Here is an 18,981-nt window from a genome sequence, read left to right as displayed (position 1 = left end):
TGGGATGAAAGTTATTGCTGTCAGAGCTGCACACTGGGGGTGTAAAAGGTTGTAAGCATTAGTCTTACCAGTTAACCCGCTTTAACTTTTAACCTTGGCTGGCCCCACACTGACTGGCCCTCCAACCGCAGCAGCCCCCAACACCACCAGCCAGAGAGGCGTCAGTTGTGCTGCCCAGCTGGAGCAGCACCATCCATCAGAGCAAGCCCAGCCATGCCAGCTAGTCTTGGCCGTAGGGGCCCCAGACACCCCAGTGGATTGACGCCAGTCCAGCCATGCTGATGGTGGGATCAACCCTAGCCACTTAATCACTTAACCATTTAAATGATGTATTTTTAATTCTTTAAATGGGTAACTACATGGTATTTACATCCATATTGCACACCCAGGTGTGCACGGTTCAGTGGAGTCGTGAATAGGAGACACATTGAGGGGATAGGATACAAACAGAACAGAAGCAGTTGGGAACTGCAGACAGTTCGGATTAGGAGGCTTGCCAGAGGATGGATTATACTTAAAGTGATGGTTCAATTCCCAATGTAAGGGATTAACTAGTGCCTCCTAGAGACCTAAAATGGGTGCCTGCTCATTCTGTCTGCTGTAAATTTTCACTGGAGTATTCAAGTCCCTTGCTGTATCTATCTTAGGGTTTCATACTGAGATCCATCCCCTGGCTATCTGAGCACATTCTATGTAAAAGCAATAGCAAAGCTCTGAGTGGACTTGATAGTCCCTCTTCTCCTGCCTTGAGGTAAAAACACTACTTGCAATAAGGGCTGTAGTTTTGATTGCTTAAATGTTTGTTTTGTTGCGTTGTTTCAGCAATTTTTTGGTTGGGATTAGTTGCGTAGAAGGTGGTATCAGTGGTTAGTGTCACTTTTTCTGGTGGAAAGGCCTTTTGGAAGTGGGAGGTTTAAGAGTGTTCCTTATCTATGGTTAGACCTTGGAGTTCTCTGATGTCCTCTGGAGGCTTGTTACACAGCTGAATCCTCACCTGAGAACACTTTATCCCTAACTCTCACGTGCTTCAGCTTGGGCTTTGTAATATACCTTGTCCTAAAAGAGCACAGTTGTCACTGTGGTTTACCTACTAAAATACAGCCTTGAACGTAGCTTTGAAGATGAGGACCAAAGCCCTTAAACAGGAATCAGACCCTGAGAGCCAGTGGAGAGACGAGCACAGCTCTGATGTGCTATATTCTTATAACTCTTTTCTTCCAGTCTGTCTTGTAATTCATAGTAGAAATCATCTACTGCTCTATCTATGAGTTTTATCCAATGTTTCCTTAACAGAAACGTTCATAAATATCTGAACTGCAGGACATAACTGGTGTTACCTTTAACGAGCTAGGATCAGTAGTAATCAAAGATAATGGAGCGTGAATGTGGTCTACTTTTGAAAGGAGTGTAACTGCTGTAAAGCCTTGGAGGAAAGTGGGTTAGGATGGAGAGGGAGTCTGATGAATATTTAACCATTAAACTTTCCTTTGCCTTTTTAACTTAACCCTTTAAACTCTTGAGGGATTGAGAGCCTTACATTAGGGTTGCACACTGCAGAAACATGCTTGTTGGTGTGGAAATCTGAATCAAGGTCAGATTAGAGGCCAAGATGCTGGTCCAGAACCTAGTGAGTGTCTGGTGTGAAATGGGGAAGAGGCACATGAAGATGTGGAAGTGCTTGTGGTAGAAATACTGAAGAGGATGGGTGAGAAGTTATTGTCAGTGTCATAGATTGGCTTAAAACACTCTGAAGTGGGGATTGTGGGTTTCTTTGCTGAATCTTGGATCTCACTTCGAAGAGATTGAAAAACTCGGATCACCCCCCCCCCCCCCCATCCCCTCCAAAAAAGGTTGTGAACACAAAGGAGGAAATGAATGTATGAAAGAGGAAATGTACTCAGTTCTTGTGGGTGAAGGGGGTTTTCTATTGCCAGGAGAAGTGATGAACCAGCAGATCTCTGAAGAGCACTGTGATATTTTGTATTAATTCAACAGTCACATCTCTTGCTGCTATGCTGCCAGTCTGTTCTGTTAATATATTTCATATTAACTGCATGCTGTTTTAATTTTCAGTTCCGAGTGTTCACGGCCCCCTTCCATAAAGTAGGCTTCGCAGATTTCTGGCTGGCCGATCAGCTCAACAGCTTGGCTATGATACTTATGGACCTGGAATACATGATCTGTTTCTATAGCTTTGAACTCCAGTGGGACAACAGTGCTGGGCTGTTGACAGGTACAGGTACAGTAATGATCAAGATGAGATGGTCACAAATTTGTATGGACAGTTTGCTCAATCACCTAGGAATGTTGATATTAACTAAAAATTCCAGTAAGCATCTTTCTTTCCTTTTGCAAAAATTCTCCCAATAACATAGGAAACTCATCTTATCGTAGGGGGTTTTATTCTCCCATCCCATACTGCCCTGTTCACCCATCAGTTCGTCTGGTATAACCTGCTTCTGTGACTGGTATGACCCATGGACTTAAGAACTTGTTTGCCAAGATTTTGAGGTGTTCTTTGGCAAAGGAAGACACACAGCAGTTTTCCAAGCTTGTCTGGCAGTTTTTCAGACTTCTTTCCAACAATGCAATCACACTTAGCCTTTTATTGCTGCTTTGTGTTAAAGTGATACATAGAAGTGGTACAAACCTACCAACAATACAGAGTTTATGGGGAAATAGGGGGAAAAATAGTCATGAGACTAAGTGCTCTTCTCCTGGAGGTCTTCCATATTCTTGTTTTACCTTTTCCTTCCCGTTTTATCTGTGCTTTCCAGGCTATTTCTTCCAGGTCCTATGTTTTACTATTGTGCTCTCTGCTGGAGGAAATGGCAAGGAACTTGCTTAAGCTCATTGGTGCCATTCATTATTCAATTACAATTGACATTGAGAAACAGAGGCAATGCATGCTGCCTCCAGCATCAATTCCAGTTTGCAAAGCAAAAGATGGTATCTAAATTTTAACCCTGGTCTTCTCCATGGCAAAACATTATCTTATCCCTCTGGACCAGTCAGTCCACAGTTGCCTTTCCATTTCAACGAGCAGCCACTGACAGTCATCTTGTCAATGGGCCGTTAGCATATATTGAGAGAACACAAAGCCTGCTTTTGTGTGCATCTGCATTACTTTCTATTCCTCCAGGCTTGCCTATCTCAGAACCCTCCATTCAATTGTATTAAGACCATGTACTAACGGGTCTTTTCCCTGAAGGCATTAATTGGAATTAAACTGTTTAAAGCCAGGAGGTGTGTATTCTATAGGTGTTCTGCATCAAACCAGAAAGAATAAGAACACCATTCCACTGGAATAAATATGGATTGATTCACTGAGGGAGTGAACAAATTCTGTATTCGATGGCCTGATATTTTTCAGGTGTGCTGAACACGTTTTGGAAATTAAGCCACGAATGATTTGATATGGAAATGTGTAGGAATGTGACAGGCTTTGGATTTTACACTTAACTGTTGACTTTTCCTGTCTTTTCCCCCTTATTGGCAAAAATCATTGCACCCCTAAAAATGGAATTTTCTTATGATAATTAGTGATGTGACAGTATTAGGATACAAACTCAAATCAGTTGATGGTTATAGTTGAAGGGGCACATTCAACTGGTCATTTTAAAAGAAGAGTCGAGTCATTTCAGGTACTCTACAGCCCCATGAGTCTCCCTGCAAAGTTTGGTGTATGCTCCTGCCTGGAGAGATCCATATAGCTAGGAGAAATGCTGAAATTGACTATGCTCAAATGCACAAATTAACTAAAGTAAAACAAAAGATTTCACTGATAGTAATCTCAGTTGCTACTTGTAGCAGTACTAGGTTGTAAATTTTTTGATGGTAGTGTATAAGCTGTGTCTCTTTAAAGCCTAGCACTGAGGGTTAAGAAAATCTTCCCTTGACTGAAACGCAGTGCTGGGATTGAAAATATTGAGATTCTAAACATATGTGCAAATACAACACTGCTTAGCCTATTACATTTCCTGCTTCCAATACCTTAGGTTCACTCATTTAGGTAGAGGTAGTGAGACATTTAGAAGGGAATGAGAGAAGAATCGAGTAATTTGTTTCCATGTCTACTGACGCATCTTTTTTTCTTCTAGATGATCAGATTTGCAACAGCTACTCCTACGGAGTGCGAGCAGTTGTCCAGTGCATCCCTGCTTGGTTGCGTTTTATCCAGTGCCTGCGCCGTTACCGTGACACCAAACGGGCCTTTCCTCATCTGGTTAATGCTGGCAAATACTCCACCACCTTCTTTATGGTGACATTTGCAGCCCTCTACAGCACTCACAAAGGTACTAGTTATTACTAGTTACAAAGGATTTAGTTATCCTTTAGTTATTTCACAAAGCATTGTAGAAACCCCTGCTATCTCATCAGCTTTTGCTCCTCGGTCGACTTTTCTCCTTGTGGGCTTTCAGGTGCTAATGTTTATAGAGAACAGAACAGAATTATGGACAGTACAAGTTATGTTCTTACCTTAATATAAAAAGGATGACCACTATAAAAGGTAAGAAAATAGAGTAGAATTGAGGTGCTATGGGTTGAGTTATGGTAAGTAACATTGTTTTAAAAAAATAGATAACTTTGTTATCAATTCATCCTCCTTTTGGCGTTGATTGAATCTTTCAATGGAGCTGCTGATTCTTCAGTGACAAGGGGACCAGTGTAGCACTAATTAGTGCACAGTGTTGCAGGCTCAGAAAAACTTCTATCCCTACATTTTTCTCCATTTCCCTTCATAATAAAGTATAGGTGTCTGTTTAAACAAAGTATGGCTTGTCCCCCAGTATGGGAGCTGAGAATTCTGTTTTCTATTTTTTTCAAATGAACATGAAATGCTTTCTTGTGGATAGAGGAATGCAGTTTATTAATCAACAGATGTGTTTCAGAAATTTAATTTTGAAATTGAACCCAGGCAGTCTGGATGCTCTTTCGAAAAAGCACAGTTTGCAGTACTTAGCGCCTTTTTTCGAAAGAGCACTTTCAAAAAAGGCGTTATTCCTCGTAAAATGAGGTTTTTCGCGGTCGAAAAAACTGCCGCGTTCTTTTGATTTACTTTCGAAAGAACTCAGCAAGAGTCTAGATGCAGGGGAAGTTTTTTAGAAAAAATGCCACTTTTTTGGGAAAAAAAACCCTGTAGTCTACACACACCCTAGCTGTGTAAAGGAATGGACTGAGATGCTACATTATGTGATAGGTGCTGGTCCTTAGGGTTGCCACGTGTCTGGTTTTGAACTGGACAGTCCAGTATTTGAGCTTTCTGTTCGGGAAACAAATTGAGAAAATATAAATGTCTGGAATTTTCAGAATAAGATGTAAGTAGATTGTGATGTAATGTAATGTCAGGTGTGTCCGGTATTTTTGTTGAAACCATCTGGCAAGCCTAGTGGTCCTTTGGCATTCAAGGGCTACCATGGGAGAGCACACTGAACTGAGCTGGTCCATCATTTAGGAAAGTCGGGGAATGTATCCTGTACTAGAAAAAGGTTCCCTCTGGATTTTATATGTATTTTTGTCCCTTTTCCTTCTCAAGCTGGGTGGGGAGTTACTTCCAACCCATTTAACTGCCAGTTGAGCTCTCTGATCCCTCAAGTTCCCTATCTCCGTGGAAACCGCAATTATTACTTGATTCTGCTCTTGTTGTGAAGGAAAAAGCTTTTAGCTCCAGCACTTCAGGCAGCCGTCCTGTCTTTCATTGTTCTTTCTCCCCCACCTCCCATGTCAGTCAAAAGCTTTATTCTTCCCACTGAAATAAATGCCTCCTGTATCTACAGAAATTAGCAACAGTATATATTTGTGAGCCAGTTTCTCATCAATGTGCATGGGCAAGAGGATTGATAGAGAAATAAAAAAAGTACACAAAGCTTCCTTCTAGCTGTCCTAGGAAGAAGCTTCCTTCAAGTGGACATCAGGTTTATTAGGAAACTCTGTTGGTGCCAAGAGTGCTAACTGAAAATGGGTTGCTGTCTGGGAATTAATACAAATAAAACACAAGCCTTGAGCAGAGTGGCTGGCATATAACAATGTTGTAGTGCACGCTCTCTGAAGACAGAAAATCAGACAGTATTCATGAGCTCATTTTGTATCCAAAGGTACATGTGTGCTTCTCTTACTGGTGTTGAGTAGCTGACTGTGTCACGACTGATAAACCCCTGTGTCTATCTCCCACTGTCACCACCACAGACAATTCCCCTAATACTTAGAATATCCCCCTAATGGTTTTTCCTACATTCTTTCCCTGCCTGGGCTGCAGTCAGGTTAAAATCCCTTGTTCCTAAACTGAGCAATAAAACAACAAATCCAGGGTGCAAGGCTTGCAATAAAGGTTTCTGATATGAACCTGCCATACTTCGCTCAGGAGGGCTGAACCAGGGCATTCCAAAACAGTCATTCTTGTGAAGAGGGAGGAAATTGGTGGGAGGGCAAGCTCAAAAATACATGCTTGTAAAATGTGCCTCTTTTAAGATGTTTGATCTCTTCTTAGTCCCTGGGAATTTTTCACCTTTGCCAGTATGACTGACTGCAGTTTTCAAAAGTGCTGTACATAACTGTTACATCTCTCCCCAAATCTGACAATTGAGTTTATAATGAAGCATTTACAGATCAGAAATGGGACCTGTTCAGTTTGCTGAAAGAGACTCCTGACTTTCTGGGATGGTCACACATTGATCCATCCTGTTTATCAAGGGGAGCCCATAAAACACAGCCCTTGGTATCATTCAGAATCACTTTAAAGCTTGGTAAATCTGTAAAAACATAAACAAAAAATCTACAAAAATTGATCAAGTGAAATTAATAAAAGAAAGATAATTTCAGATCACAGACCATTTCATTCATTCTGTGCCACTATGGTTAAATTCCCATCACAGCACTGATGCATTTTCTTACATTCTTTGTCAATACTCCAGGCTTATTTGTGTGTTCAGGTCCCAGCAGCCTTGAAATCAGGTGGTTTTCTGAACAGTCTGACACGAGATCACCACTGAAATTAATGATCAAACTAATTCTGTGCCCAGATAAGTACTATGCAGTGGTGCTGTGGGTGTGCTGGTCCCAGCGTATTAGAGACAAAGTGGATGAGTTAATGTATTTGATTAGACTCACTTCTGTTGACAGGCGAGGCAAGCTTTTGTGCTTACACAGCACTCTTCTTCATGTGAAAGCTCAAAAGCTTATGTCTAACCAACAGAAGTTAAGCCAACAAAAGATATTACCTCACCCACCCACCTTGTCTCCTTGGGTAAATATGGCATTTGGAGACACTGCCCAGCTCTATCAGTGAACTAGCCGAAAGGAGACTGTTAGCCTGCTGTTTGCTGTTAGGAATAAATGTGCTGCTAGGTGTGAGTTTGAGAGCCCAGGTAAAGGTCTTGCTGCTCACACTTGCGATCCTTGATCACGCTTGGGAGCAGCCCTATAACAGTTACCATGGTTACAAGAATTGCTTATTTATTCAAAAGATTCTAGCTGTGCTACTGTCTGACAATATTGACTTGCAAGGTTGTCAATTGAGAGTCACCAGGCCAGAAGAACGGTCGCTATAATCCCTGCTGTGAAGGCAAGAACAGGTACATGACCAGTTGTCCTTAATTTTTTGTGTAGAGTCCTGTTGGGCTTGCTTTCCTCTCTTGATTTTGCGATTTAAGGAATTGTAGCTGCTCTCCACGTTTTGGAGTGTACATACTTCACCATCTGTGGACCAGTGAAAGACCAAATTGTGCTGAGCTTTTGGTGGGTGATGGGAGAAGGTGTTGAATGCTCACAAACGATTCTCCAGTTGTATGCTTACAGCTTAACTGTGAGTATCTGAGTGCAAGGGCATTGGATCTGTGAGCAGGAAAGAGAAAACTGGTATGCTTTAGCTCTTGTCCAACTGAGGAAAAGTTTATCTCCTTGGAATCTGTGAATGTCAGCTGTCCCCATGCACATTTTTTCCATAAATTCTTCCTATTGTTAACCATTTAGTGTATAGCTTATATATTCAAAGATCCTCACATGCAAATGCCACTGGTTTCATTTTCGCTGTTACACTAGAAATCGTTGTCATAGAAAGTGGGTCTGAGGGAGGGCTTTATCTTTTTTGACAGACTGAAAGGGATAGTGTGTTAAATGAATTTTCTTGTATCTCTGCTTCATTTAAGCCCAATATTTAATGAAGTCATTGTGGTCTGTGATTGCATCCAGCTACTTATTAACTGCTGCTGAGCTTGTCCAAAGTTAGTCTTATGTGGTTTGGAAATTAGAGTCATCGCCCCTCTTTCTGTGGCCCTCCCGTGTCTTTTTCAAATGATCCAAATAGGAATAGTGGCAAGCCAACCATTAGTAGCTTGTACGTGTGGAGGAGAATTCCAGGGCTATTTTAAGTCATTGTAACTGGCACCCATCTCTCATTAAAACAGTCCAAACAACGGACCTTAATTAAAAATAACATGGACATAAATTACACAGAGATGCCTCTGAAAATAGTTGCTGCTTCTTAGTGATGACTTTGCCACTTTCTTAAGAAGTACATACTTTCCCCCTAGGCAAAGGGAGGTTGGAGGCCCATTCTAGATTCAAGGGCATTTAAACAAAAACGTGAAGATGCAAAAGTTCAAGATGCTCATTATTCCAGCTGTAGAGCAAGGAGATTGGTTTTCTGCCCTTGACCACATCTTGGATATAACCATCACACAGGAGATTACTCTGGTTTACCTTTGGGCAAGACCATTATCCCGTATAGAGTGCTCCCACTTGGCTTCTCGTCTGCACTCAGGATGTTTTCCCAGTTCTGTCCATCGTAGAAACACACCTGTGAACAATGGACATTGTCATTTGCCTGTACCTAGCTGACTGCTTCCTCAGGGCTCACTTGTTCAAGAATGTCTTACAAGCCATCACATGTTTAGCTGGGCCTACTGCTAGACTTACAGGAATGCCCCCCAGTATGGTGATTGGAGTTGATCTGTGCTGACTTCTGCCAAGGTTGCTCCTTCCATTTCACAGACTTACCACCCTCACAGGTCTTGGAGACAATCCAGGGCAGCTTCCAAGCATTGGCCAGGAACTGCCTACATCTGTTAAGTCAGATGCACCTTTGTCACCCCAAATACCTAGATAATCATGTGTGGCTCAATTCTGAATAGTCCCCAAATAGGGGCAGATTAACAAACTGCTGTCACTGACCTTCACATTAAAGCATTTCCTGGCTGGTGGAAAGACTCATCCAGTGACTCGGCAGGAATGCCATTCATCCAACCACCATCAACGGTTACTCTAACGACTGCGGGTAGCAAGTGCTCTCTGTGCGTCATGTGTCTTGGGGGAAGGTCCTCCACTTGCTGCCTGTGCCACAAGCTTGGCCCAGGCAGCCTTCCCCCAAAAGTAACATGATGCACAGAGAGCACTTGGCCACCCGCAATCAGCAGCTTTGAGCAGGGTGTGGAGATGTGGTAGGCAGGGAGTCTGCCTGCGGATCCTGCTGGGCTGCTGGCTGAGAGCCACCTAAGGTAAGTGCCTCCTGGCCGGAGCCTGCACCTGGCACCTCAATTCCCTGTCCCAGGTCACAAACCAAACCCTCTGCACCCCTTCTTTGTACCCCTGTGTCAGGTCACAGTCCCCTCCCAGACCCTGCACCCTCTCCCTGTCAGAATCCTCTCCTGCACTCATACTTCCTCCCAGACTCTCCCCCCCCATTCCTGTACCTCAGTCTTCTGCCCTAGGTCACAACCCTGCCCCCCCACAGCAGGTCCCTACCCCCTTGCAGACTCTAGGTCACAACCCCTTGCCCTAGGTCCAAAATGTAACCCTGTACCTCTCTTGCACCAGATAAAACTGCTTCCCAGACCTTCCACTCTTGTCTCTATCTCTCCTCCAGGTCAGAATTCTCTTCTGCACCGATTTCTCCTCCAGGATCCTGCACCTCCTCCTACACACCAATCGCCTGCCATAAGTCACAGTCCCATCCTTCACTCAAACTCCCTCCCAGACCCCACACTCCCCTCTGCACCCCCACACTCTTTCTTGCACCCCAGTCGCCTACCTCAAGCTCCCTTTTGTACCTAGTCTCCATCCCAAACTCCACACGTCCTCCCTTAATGTCAGGGAAGCATGTGGCCCTTGACCACTTAACACATTTTTTGAACGCTTTCCTCATAAAAAATTATGGCCCACCTCAGGCTAGTGCCAGATGCTTCAGAGGAGATTTACCAAATAGGGCCATTTTGAGTGCTCCATCCCTGGTTATGCTGTTCCTGGTTAGCAGTTGGAGGCTTATGGACACCCCAGGCATCTTGTCCAAGATCAGACAAAATATTCTGTCCCTGCTGATCTTAACTTCATGATAACTTCATAACTTAATTCTCTTTTTTTAACCCTGTTATACCTTTGTCATTCACAACATCCCATGGCAACAAGTTCCATAGGTTGATTGTGTGTTGTGTGAAGTACTTTCTTTTGTTTCCTTTCCTTTATTGACTGTTAATTTGGCTGACCCCTAGTCCTTGTGTTAATAACACATCCCTTTTCACTTTCACCACACCATTCGTGCTTTCGTAGACTTCTTTTAGATCACACCGTAGTCTTCCCTCTTTGAAGTTGAACAGTTTCAGTCTTTTAATCTCTCCTCACATGGAAGCTGTGCCAAACCTCTAATGATTTTAGTTGCCCTTCCCTGTAGCTTTTCCAGTGTTAACAAGATGTCTTTTTTTTTTTAAATAGAGTTATCAGAAATGCATGCAGAATTTGAGGCGTGGGAGTACCATGGATTTATATAGTGGCTTCATGATATTTTCTGTATTGTTTAAACAGAGAACAGAAAGCAAGGTGTTACCCCCACACGGTAACTGATACCCCAAACTTAGGATTATTTCATGTATCTGTTTGGGAGCTGGGAGAATTGTTAGGATGCTGTTACTAAGAAAAGGATAAAAGTTACAGAAAATGTGATCTGAAGAGAATTCTTCCTGTCCACTTTTAATAAAAAACTAACATCAGCAGCTCTTGTGAAATCTTGCTCCTTGACTTGCTGTCGCTTGCCTGGCATCTTTCCCTTCTGTGTAGACCTGTTAGTGCTCAGATAAATCAGATTAATTTATGTTCTCGCTAGTTCCTGATGTACATATTAGTGACCTGTTGGAGTAATATACTTTGTGATAAGATTTACTAACTTATTTTTGGTACTTGTTTCTTTCACCTTGTTCACTGTAATATAGCATATTTGCAACTCCTCACGAGGGATAAGGGAGAGAGATAATTTCAAGCCCAAATCTGTAATGTCTTTCACCCTAATCGCTGTGAGCAAGGCTAAATTATGTCTGAAACCCAGTTCTCCCATGCCTGGGAGGGCTTAAGTAACGAATTGTTCATTAGCTAGTCTTTCTGATCCTCTCACTCAGAGCACTGTCAGTGTCATTAGTGGAGAACAGGAGGCATTGCTGTAGGGAAATACTGTTGTTATGGTTTTTGACCTAGCACCAGCTTTGAAAATCCTGTCATTGCTAGGACTGTACACTAGCTAGCATGGCTTCTGAACACTAAATTGCTAGGTCTCTGCTTGTTTGGTTACCGTTTCTGGTGACATCCTGTTAGTCAGAAGGGTAGGACTTGAGAGGACGATGACTAATAATGCAGCAAGGATTTTGTTTAGGCGACTGCAGCATCTTCTTAGCTGTTCATATCTGTTAAGAGAGCCTGCAGGTTTCACTTGTCCACAGCATATACTACATAAATGGAAAAGGTGAGATGACTGAGGCTGCAGCATATACTCGATGGAGAAAACCTCTACCAGAGGCATTCATAAGCAGTGCTTCAGGAACTGCCACAGCATCCTGAATGACAGCACAGCTTACAGATTCAAAAGGAAGTTTTCCCAAATGTCATAGGTCTGTCTGTAATCAGACTGGATACTTGACAGACAGCACCCAGATGATGGAGAAGATCATCTGTGTCCTCCTACCAGTAGTGTTTCTTGCTGGTCCTAAAGTGCACCGCCTTCAGGTAGATGAATTTTAATGGATGTAATTTCAAGAGCAGATGAATAATGCTGTTTATATTGCTTAATGTAATTAATGGTGACTGGCTAAGTGAGAGTATTAATGAAAAAGATGTGAGCAGAAGGGATGATATTCTGATCCTTCATTTCATGGGCAATTAGGGATGAAAAGGTCTGGTTTTTATGGGACTCTTTAAGAAGAGCAATTTACTAAATCACAAGTAAGCAGTTTTTCCTTCAAATGCACAACTGCAGTCTTATGTGGTGCTGCAAAACCTACTAAGAAAAAAATACAGCACTGTATTTAAGTAATTTTTATTTGCTTAATTGGATGTTGTGGTGGTATTTCTGTGGGACTCTTTACTTTGGGTTCTGAAAGCCCTTCTAAATCACGGTGGTATAATTGATTATTGCATCTGTCCACACTCCTTAAATTTGCATCCCCGTAGAGGTGCTACTTCACCAAAACGTTTACTTCTAATTAGTGTAACCTGATCATCCTTATTAACAAGATTTCCAGCAAGTGGATGGACTTGGTCTTCCCAAGGCATAAGTTAAGCACCAGTAGATCACACTTCATAGAAGTGCCAGAGAACAGTTACCAGAAGAGAGATCACATCAAATGTGACAGATCTTGTAGCATCTTATTCTCTCTTGTTGTAATTAACATAGTTGGATGAAATGCTCTTTTACAGACATAAATGGTAAAATAGTTGGCAAGTTTCAAAATAATCTGTGTACTGAAATAACCTACACAAGTGTTTGTTCTACCCCACCAAAGATAACCCACACTTGCTTTTCATCGTAGCATAACAGTGCTTTGCAAATATAAAGGTTGTCCCTGTTTTACAGAATTTGAAAGAAGTTAGGTGACACTCCCCATATCACACAGCAAGCCCATGGGTCTCCTGGCAATTGCAATGCATCTTGCTTCACTGTAATACAGCAGTTCTCAAACTTTTTGGGCTCCGGAGCCCTTTACATGTGTGTAAAAACTTATACAGAGCCCCAGCGATCCGCTATTGTCTGTGTTGTACTTATGCAGAGTCCCAGCAGTCCACTGATTGTATGTGTTGTACCTATCGATGTTTCCAGTTTGTCAACCTCGTGAAGCCCTTGGAGATGTCTCAGGGAGCACAGTTTGAGAAACACTGCTGTGATAGATTGTGCTTTGGCACTGTAGAAGATGATTTGTGGAATCATATAGAAAAGAAGTTTGCAGTGTATGAAGTGCTTGTATTTTACAGAGCGTACCAGCAGGACAAAAAGGAGTACTGTCTATAGGCTATATAGGAAAGTTTGGTTTGTGTGCAAAAGCAACAAAGGCCTTTTTTGTGTGGAAGCACAACTATTGATCAGTGTTGAGCAGACACTCCCCTAGCACTGAACTAGTATTTTCCTGCCATTTCTTCCCTAATATGCCTGCTTATCAAGAGATCCGTACAGCTGCCCTCAGGTAGTTAAGGAACGCCAATAACTGCATTTGTGGGTGGCATTCGGAGTCATTTTGACAGTGATTCTCATGTAGATGAATCCTTTCTGAATTTCACATTCACCCACTGGCATTATGGAATAGATGGCTTAATGGAGGCATGACACTCAATGACTAAGGAGGCAGTGCAGGTTGAATCTCTAGTCCAGCACCCTCAGGACCTAACCAGTACCGAACCAGAGAATTTGCTGGCCCAAGGGAGGTCAGTATTGTCTAGCGGCATTACAAGCACTAGCGCTGCTTACTGGGCTCTTAGAAGACATTTAGGAGTATATTACAGCTAAATAACAGCACAGAACACTGAGAGCCAGGATTGATGGCTGTAAACAAACTTTATGGGGCCGCAGAAAACTTGGTCACACCCGTAACTGAACATCCGGCTCCCTAAAATTGTGCCAGACCAAGCTTTTTATTTTGGACTGTAAAACTGGAGTTCTGGTTCTGGTCAAATTTACAGAGGAAATCCCAATAATCTACCTTTAGAACAGGTCATGTTTGGTGCCACTAGATTGAAGGCCTTGAATTCAAGCAGGTGGCAGAAATCTTGCATCAGTCAGTCTTACGCCATATACCAGTGCTTACCTTAGATTTAGAAGGTTTTCTGATAACCCCAATCTACTTGCTGTTTTATCTAGCTCTCCCCATCAGCAGAAACCACTGAGGGCTACAGCGCTCAGGTCATTAAGAATGCTTATCAAGAGCCATTGTATTCTGAGCCAGTCCTTCAATAATACATGGCATTGATTTTAGCTGCATTGAATAGAATAGAGCGTTTACATTCTGCAGGATAATTCAGGAGGGTAAACAGATAGCATTCACTGACGCTAAGTCAATATTTAAGTACATTCACTGTGGTATTAATTGTGCAGCCCTGCAGTGGAAAATGGCCCTTTTTTTGTCTGTTTAGGATGGGTTATCATTTGCAGATATTTTATTATTCTCTCAGAATACTAGTCAGCTATTCTGTGTCCCTTGAGGTGCTTTTAGACTTCAGGGTGTTTGTTTCTAATTTTTGTGTGTGCAAAAGGAGCCAGGGTAACGAAAATGCTACTGAGTGGCACTGAGAGATTGGGCAGCTCTTAGCCCTGCGGATGTGAAGCTCCGTAGAAATCAGCGTTTCAGTATTGCAGGCATTATGTCCCTAAAACTTCACATGCTGAAATGCTAAATAATTTCCTGTGCCTCTTACCTTTTCAAGCATGTGTTGGTACCCTCCAGAACTTCTAATCCAAAGGGTCTTCAGCAGCGATCCCTCTAATCTTTTCCATCCCTGTGCAGATGTTTTCCATCCATGTGCAGAATAATTTTATGTGCATTGAAAGATGTGTGAATGTACACCACCAGTAGAAAAAAAAACTAGCTGTAGGGGCACTGCTGATCAGCTGGGCAGCATCTGAATCTCTCCTAAATGACCACACAAGTGCACAGCTTACAGGGATCACTGGTCCCAGCTGTGTTTGCTGCTTCAGATCTCACTTTCCATCTCTGAGCTCTTGAGGGCGGTTTCAGTATTTCTGTAGGTGATATGCAGCAGAAGTTTTAATTTCTGGCAGAAATCCTCTACAGGACCTCTGAATTGCTAGAAGCACATTGTTGCCTTTTTACATATAAGAACTAGGAGCCCTTTGTTCCGCTCCATCTGTCCTGCAGCGTTCCTGAGGTCTGGAGCAAAGGCTTGGCTGCTGCTGCTCTCTAATGGACCTTAGGGGCAAATCATGAATGGGGCTGCCTTTTTATGTCCCAGATTGCACCAAAAGATGCTCTCTCCTGATCTGTTTTACAGTTGTCGCACTAATTTTCTCTGCCCCCAGTTTTTAGTTTTTTTTGTACATTGTGTGTCCCATGTTTGAGTTATGGCAGATGGAGAGTGCTGTGTACCTTTTGTATCCCTGGCTTGGGCTGACTGAAAACTGCATGAGTCCAGAAAAGGTCTGTGGTCCAAGGAAGTCCAACTTTTCCATGTTGTTGGGAGAAGTGAGGAGATGAGTGAAAGCAAGTTCCAGGATACTGTCTCTTCCTGAATCTGTTTTCCTATTTTCCAGTGCTTCGTTCCGTGAAGTAGTACTGCTGGGTGAACCTGTTTTTGTTTAAATAGATCCTGACATGATTATAAACATACCCAGCGTGTATTGTTTCTGCAGAAGTGGCAGGCATGTGGTAGATGAAAGCTCTGGGCAGAATATCAATGCCTTGATTTTTTCTGGCCTCCCATGCAGCATTGAAGAGGGCCACTAGGACTAGCCAGTGGAGATTGAGATATAATTGCTTGCCTAGAGCGGTAATATCTCTGTTACTCCACCTGAATACCAATGAAGGCACATGAGAAGGAAGGAGGGTGTCCAATGGAATCATGGAGATGAGAGAAAAATCAAGGTGGAAAGGAGGACAAGTGATTAAGCGAACAGACCAAAAGGCAGAGGCTGAGGATAATAGACTGTTTTTGTTTGAAGTCTGTAACTGGGGAATGGCTTGTATTTGTAATTAAATTTTCAGGAGCAAAACACATTACACAATCAATGGTTTAGAAAGAAAACGGGAGGGGAAATTATGCAGCTTGACCCAAAGTGCCAGTGAGAGGAAGAGCACTTCTTGGCGTAGGGAAAGAAAGAGAACTGAAGCCAGGATGAGTAACTGGAAATTAGCACATCCCTTTTAGCTTGATTGCTAATGCACCGGGAGTTTTTAATTGAATTCTCTCTCCTAGCCTCCCTTTCTCACAACAGTTGACCTCAATAACTCTTCTTCAGGCAATTTAGCTCTAAGCAACATGGAAACCTGACATCGCCTTGCTGTGCAACTGTCTACTTAGGTGCACTTTCATCCGCTACAGCTTCCCTGACTCATTACCATCCGTTGTGTATGTTGTTTCTGAGAAACAGAAATCTAAGGCCAGATGGTCTCCTTCTGAGAGTGCCTGTGGGTTCCAAAGACAGTTGGGGAGTAGAGGATAGCTTGGCGCATTGCCTCCCCTCCTCTTCTGCAAGTGCAGAATTACGTGAAAAGAGGGCTTGTCTGAATGTTTCCTTCGTGGCATCTGCATGTAGCCCCTCCTGTTTACTAGTCCAGTATTATAACTTTTTACACCACTTTGGGAGATGAGGCCTGCGCTGTGTGTGCACCTCCAATCAGACCCACTCAGACAAACCACCAGGAACAGGCTTTATTCTGTAAAGAACACAAAACAGGATGACAGTTTAGCAGCCTCCTCTCTGTTGCAGCCTACGTGCTCCATGCTCAGTCAGTGCGGAGACCCTTCTGGGTGGCAGGAACCAGGAAGTTCTCCCAACATGCCACTGTTTGTAGTCCACAATTGTAGTTCCCCAGGCTGCTTTTCAAGCACACTAGGCCTTGGGCTACATGTAGAATAAATATAAAATTAGCTTTAGTTTAGTTAAAGAAAAATGTAAGGAAAAAGGCCCTAATTAGCAAATAAAAGAGGCTTTGAAAGGAATGAATTATAAGGCCAGAAGGAATGAATTGGGGAGGACATCTGGTTCAAAGAATAACTAGTGAAATAGGGGGACGTAAGAAGGCTTCTGACTGATAGGGGTAACTGCAAATGTTTTTAAGACAAGACAGTGTTGTCTTACAAAAGCATGGACCTTCCCATCCCACATAGCAATATTATCTCAAACTAGAGTCTGTGTGAAGCCAGGTGCAACAGAAAAACTGCTGGTTAACAACGAGGAGGGGAAGAGAGGGAGGAAAGGCCTTGAGGAGAAAGGCGGTTGTAGATCTTACCCAGATTAAGGCTGGAAATAAGGGTGAACTGTCTCAAATTGTTCTGAGCTGGAATCACTCGTTTGAGAAAGAGTATAAAAAAGTAAGCGGGGAAAGAGTGCATTGCTGGTGCCTGCCTGCCTGACCTAGTTGGGGCAGGCCCATCTAGGTCTAAGCATCCCTGTGCTTATCCCATTTGTAAGTATTTTGATCCAGTACTTATCAGTGTTTTGTTATGGGTGTAGTAAATAGCCTATCAGTTGTGTCTTAGTCAAGGCCTTTTGATTTAATAATGGAACTTATGGTTAAATAGTGTCATGGTAAAAGCCTGCGTAAATAATAAACCCAACAGTATTACTGCTTTCTACGCCCCAAAATTGTGAGGAAGCCTTGAGTAGGGCTGACACGTCGTATCCAGCTTTGTGTTATTAGCTTCAGCTAAACATGGAAATGTGAAAGCTGAGAAACTGAATGCACAGTCTCAGCATGGTTGGCCCTAATCCTTACAAAATCTTGGTAGATCAACTGCTTTAAGTCACTCTGTCCCGTTCTGGAATGATGCAGTAGAAATTCCAAGGGGGAATTTGTAGCCAATCTGAGGTGGACTGGTCCCATGTGAAGATTGATCCGGGCTCTAGTTGATAACATTTAAAATCTGCACTATAAACTTATCAGTCTCAGACAAGTATCCGTATTAATCTGTCACTTAAAAAACAAGTGTTCCTGTAGCACAGAGGTGGCCAACCTGTTACAGGCAAAGAGCCAAAATAGTTGTAAATATACCGCAAAGAGCTGGGGGACAGTTGTTGAGCAAAAAACAAAAAAAAACCTGCCCCCTTTAAGAAACTTGTTTAGAGGCTTTTTGGCCACATCAGGCTCCTGCTGACTGATGCCATCTTGGAGACACCATTTTTAATGGCTGCACCAGATGGCTCCCCAGCCCCAGTGAGCACAGGGAGGCGGGAGCCGTTTTCAGGGGCACAGGGGCTGCTTTATGAGCTGTGGCGGCGGCTTCATGAGCTGTATCCCCCATGGGAGGGGCGGGGCGGAGAGCTCCATGCGGCTCGCGAGCCATGGGTTGGCTAGGCTGCTGTAGCACCTTAGAGACTATATCTATAATATTTTGTTAGCCTCTAAGAAGCTTCAGGACCACTCGTTTTATAAACTTACCAGTTTACTATTCTGGAATGGATCAAACTTTGAAAGCTTGGAGAGGGGCAGGTGGTAGGTAGCATTCAGATTAGTTGCTCCATGGGACTACATCTGCTAGGTTTGAGGGACTTTTTGTGCATGCTTCCAAGTAGTGTAGCCTGTGATAATCTCAAAACCGAGAGAGAAGGTGAGGAGGGAATGTTCCCAGCCCTGTCCCTTGGCCTCTCCTGGAAAACCCGACTGGCTGATGATTAATTGGAAACTGTTAGAAAGATGAGAAATGCTATACAAATATTTCTTCTTTTACACAAAAGCAAGATCGCGAGGCGAAGCAAAAGACTGAAGAAAATCACTTCTATGCTATTAATTTTAGACTCCACTGCAAGCAGACTTGAATAGGGTGGATTAGGAATGTGTTGGGAAGAGGATGAGTGTGAATTTGAGCTGCATCCTGCACGTTGTGCCCCAAAAGTATGAACCACATAATGGAATGAATGGACTATTGCACTGTGCCTCTCTGTTTTTTCGTCCCCATTAATTTTATTGTGTTGCCTCACGTATATACACATTACATTTCTATCATAACTATTAAAATGAAAAGAGGACAAATTGAGTTATTTCCATTTTTGTGCTCAGGAGGCAA

At 42.9% G+C, this 18,981-nt stretch overlaps 1 protein-coding gene across 2 annotated transcripts in view; it reads left to right on the top strand.

Moving 5' to 3' along the window:
- XPR1 (xenotropic and polytropic retrovirus receptor 1) overlaps positions 1-18,981 on the top strand; it is a 171,362-nt gene that overhangs the window by 133,891 nt on the left and 18,490 nt on the right. Inside the window, exons 10-11 of one of the 2 annotated variants that reach the window (XM_075936816.1) lie at positions 2,074-2,239; positions 4,101-4,295. In XM_075936816.1, coding sequence (XP_075792931.1) covers positions 2,074-2,239; positions 4,101-4,295 — 361 coding nt within the window. The remainder of the gene's footprint in view (positions 1-2,073; positions 2,240-4,100; positions 4,296-18,981) is intronic. The other variant, XM_075936817.1, reaches the window with a different exon arrangement.

This window comes from Pelodiscus sinensis, chromosome 9, assembly GCF_049634645.1.
Source record: "Pelodiscus sinensis isolate JC-2024 chromosome 9, ASM4963464v1, whole genome shotgun sequence".
NCBI classification, from domain to species: domain Eukaryota; kingdom Metazoa; phylum Chordata; order Testudines; family Trionychidae; genus Pelodiscus; species Pelodiscus sinensis.
This window is presented reverse-complemented; position numbering and strand designations above follow the sequence as displayed.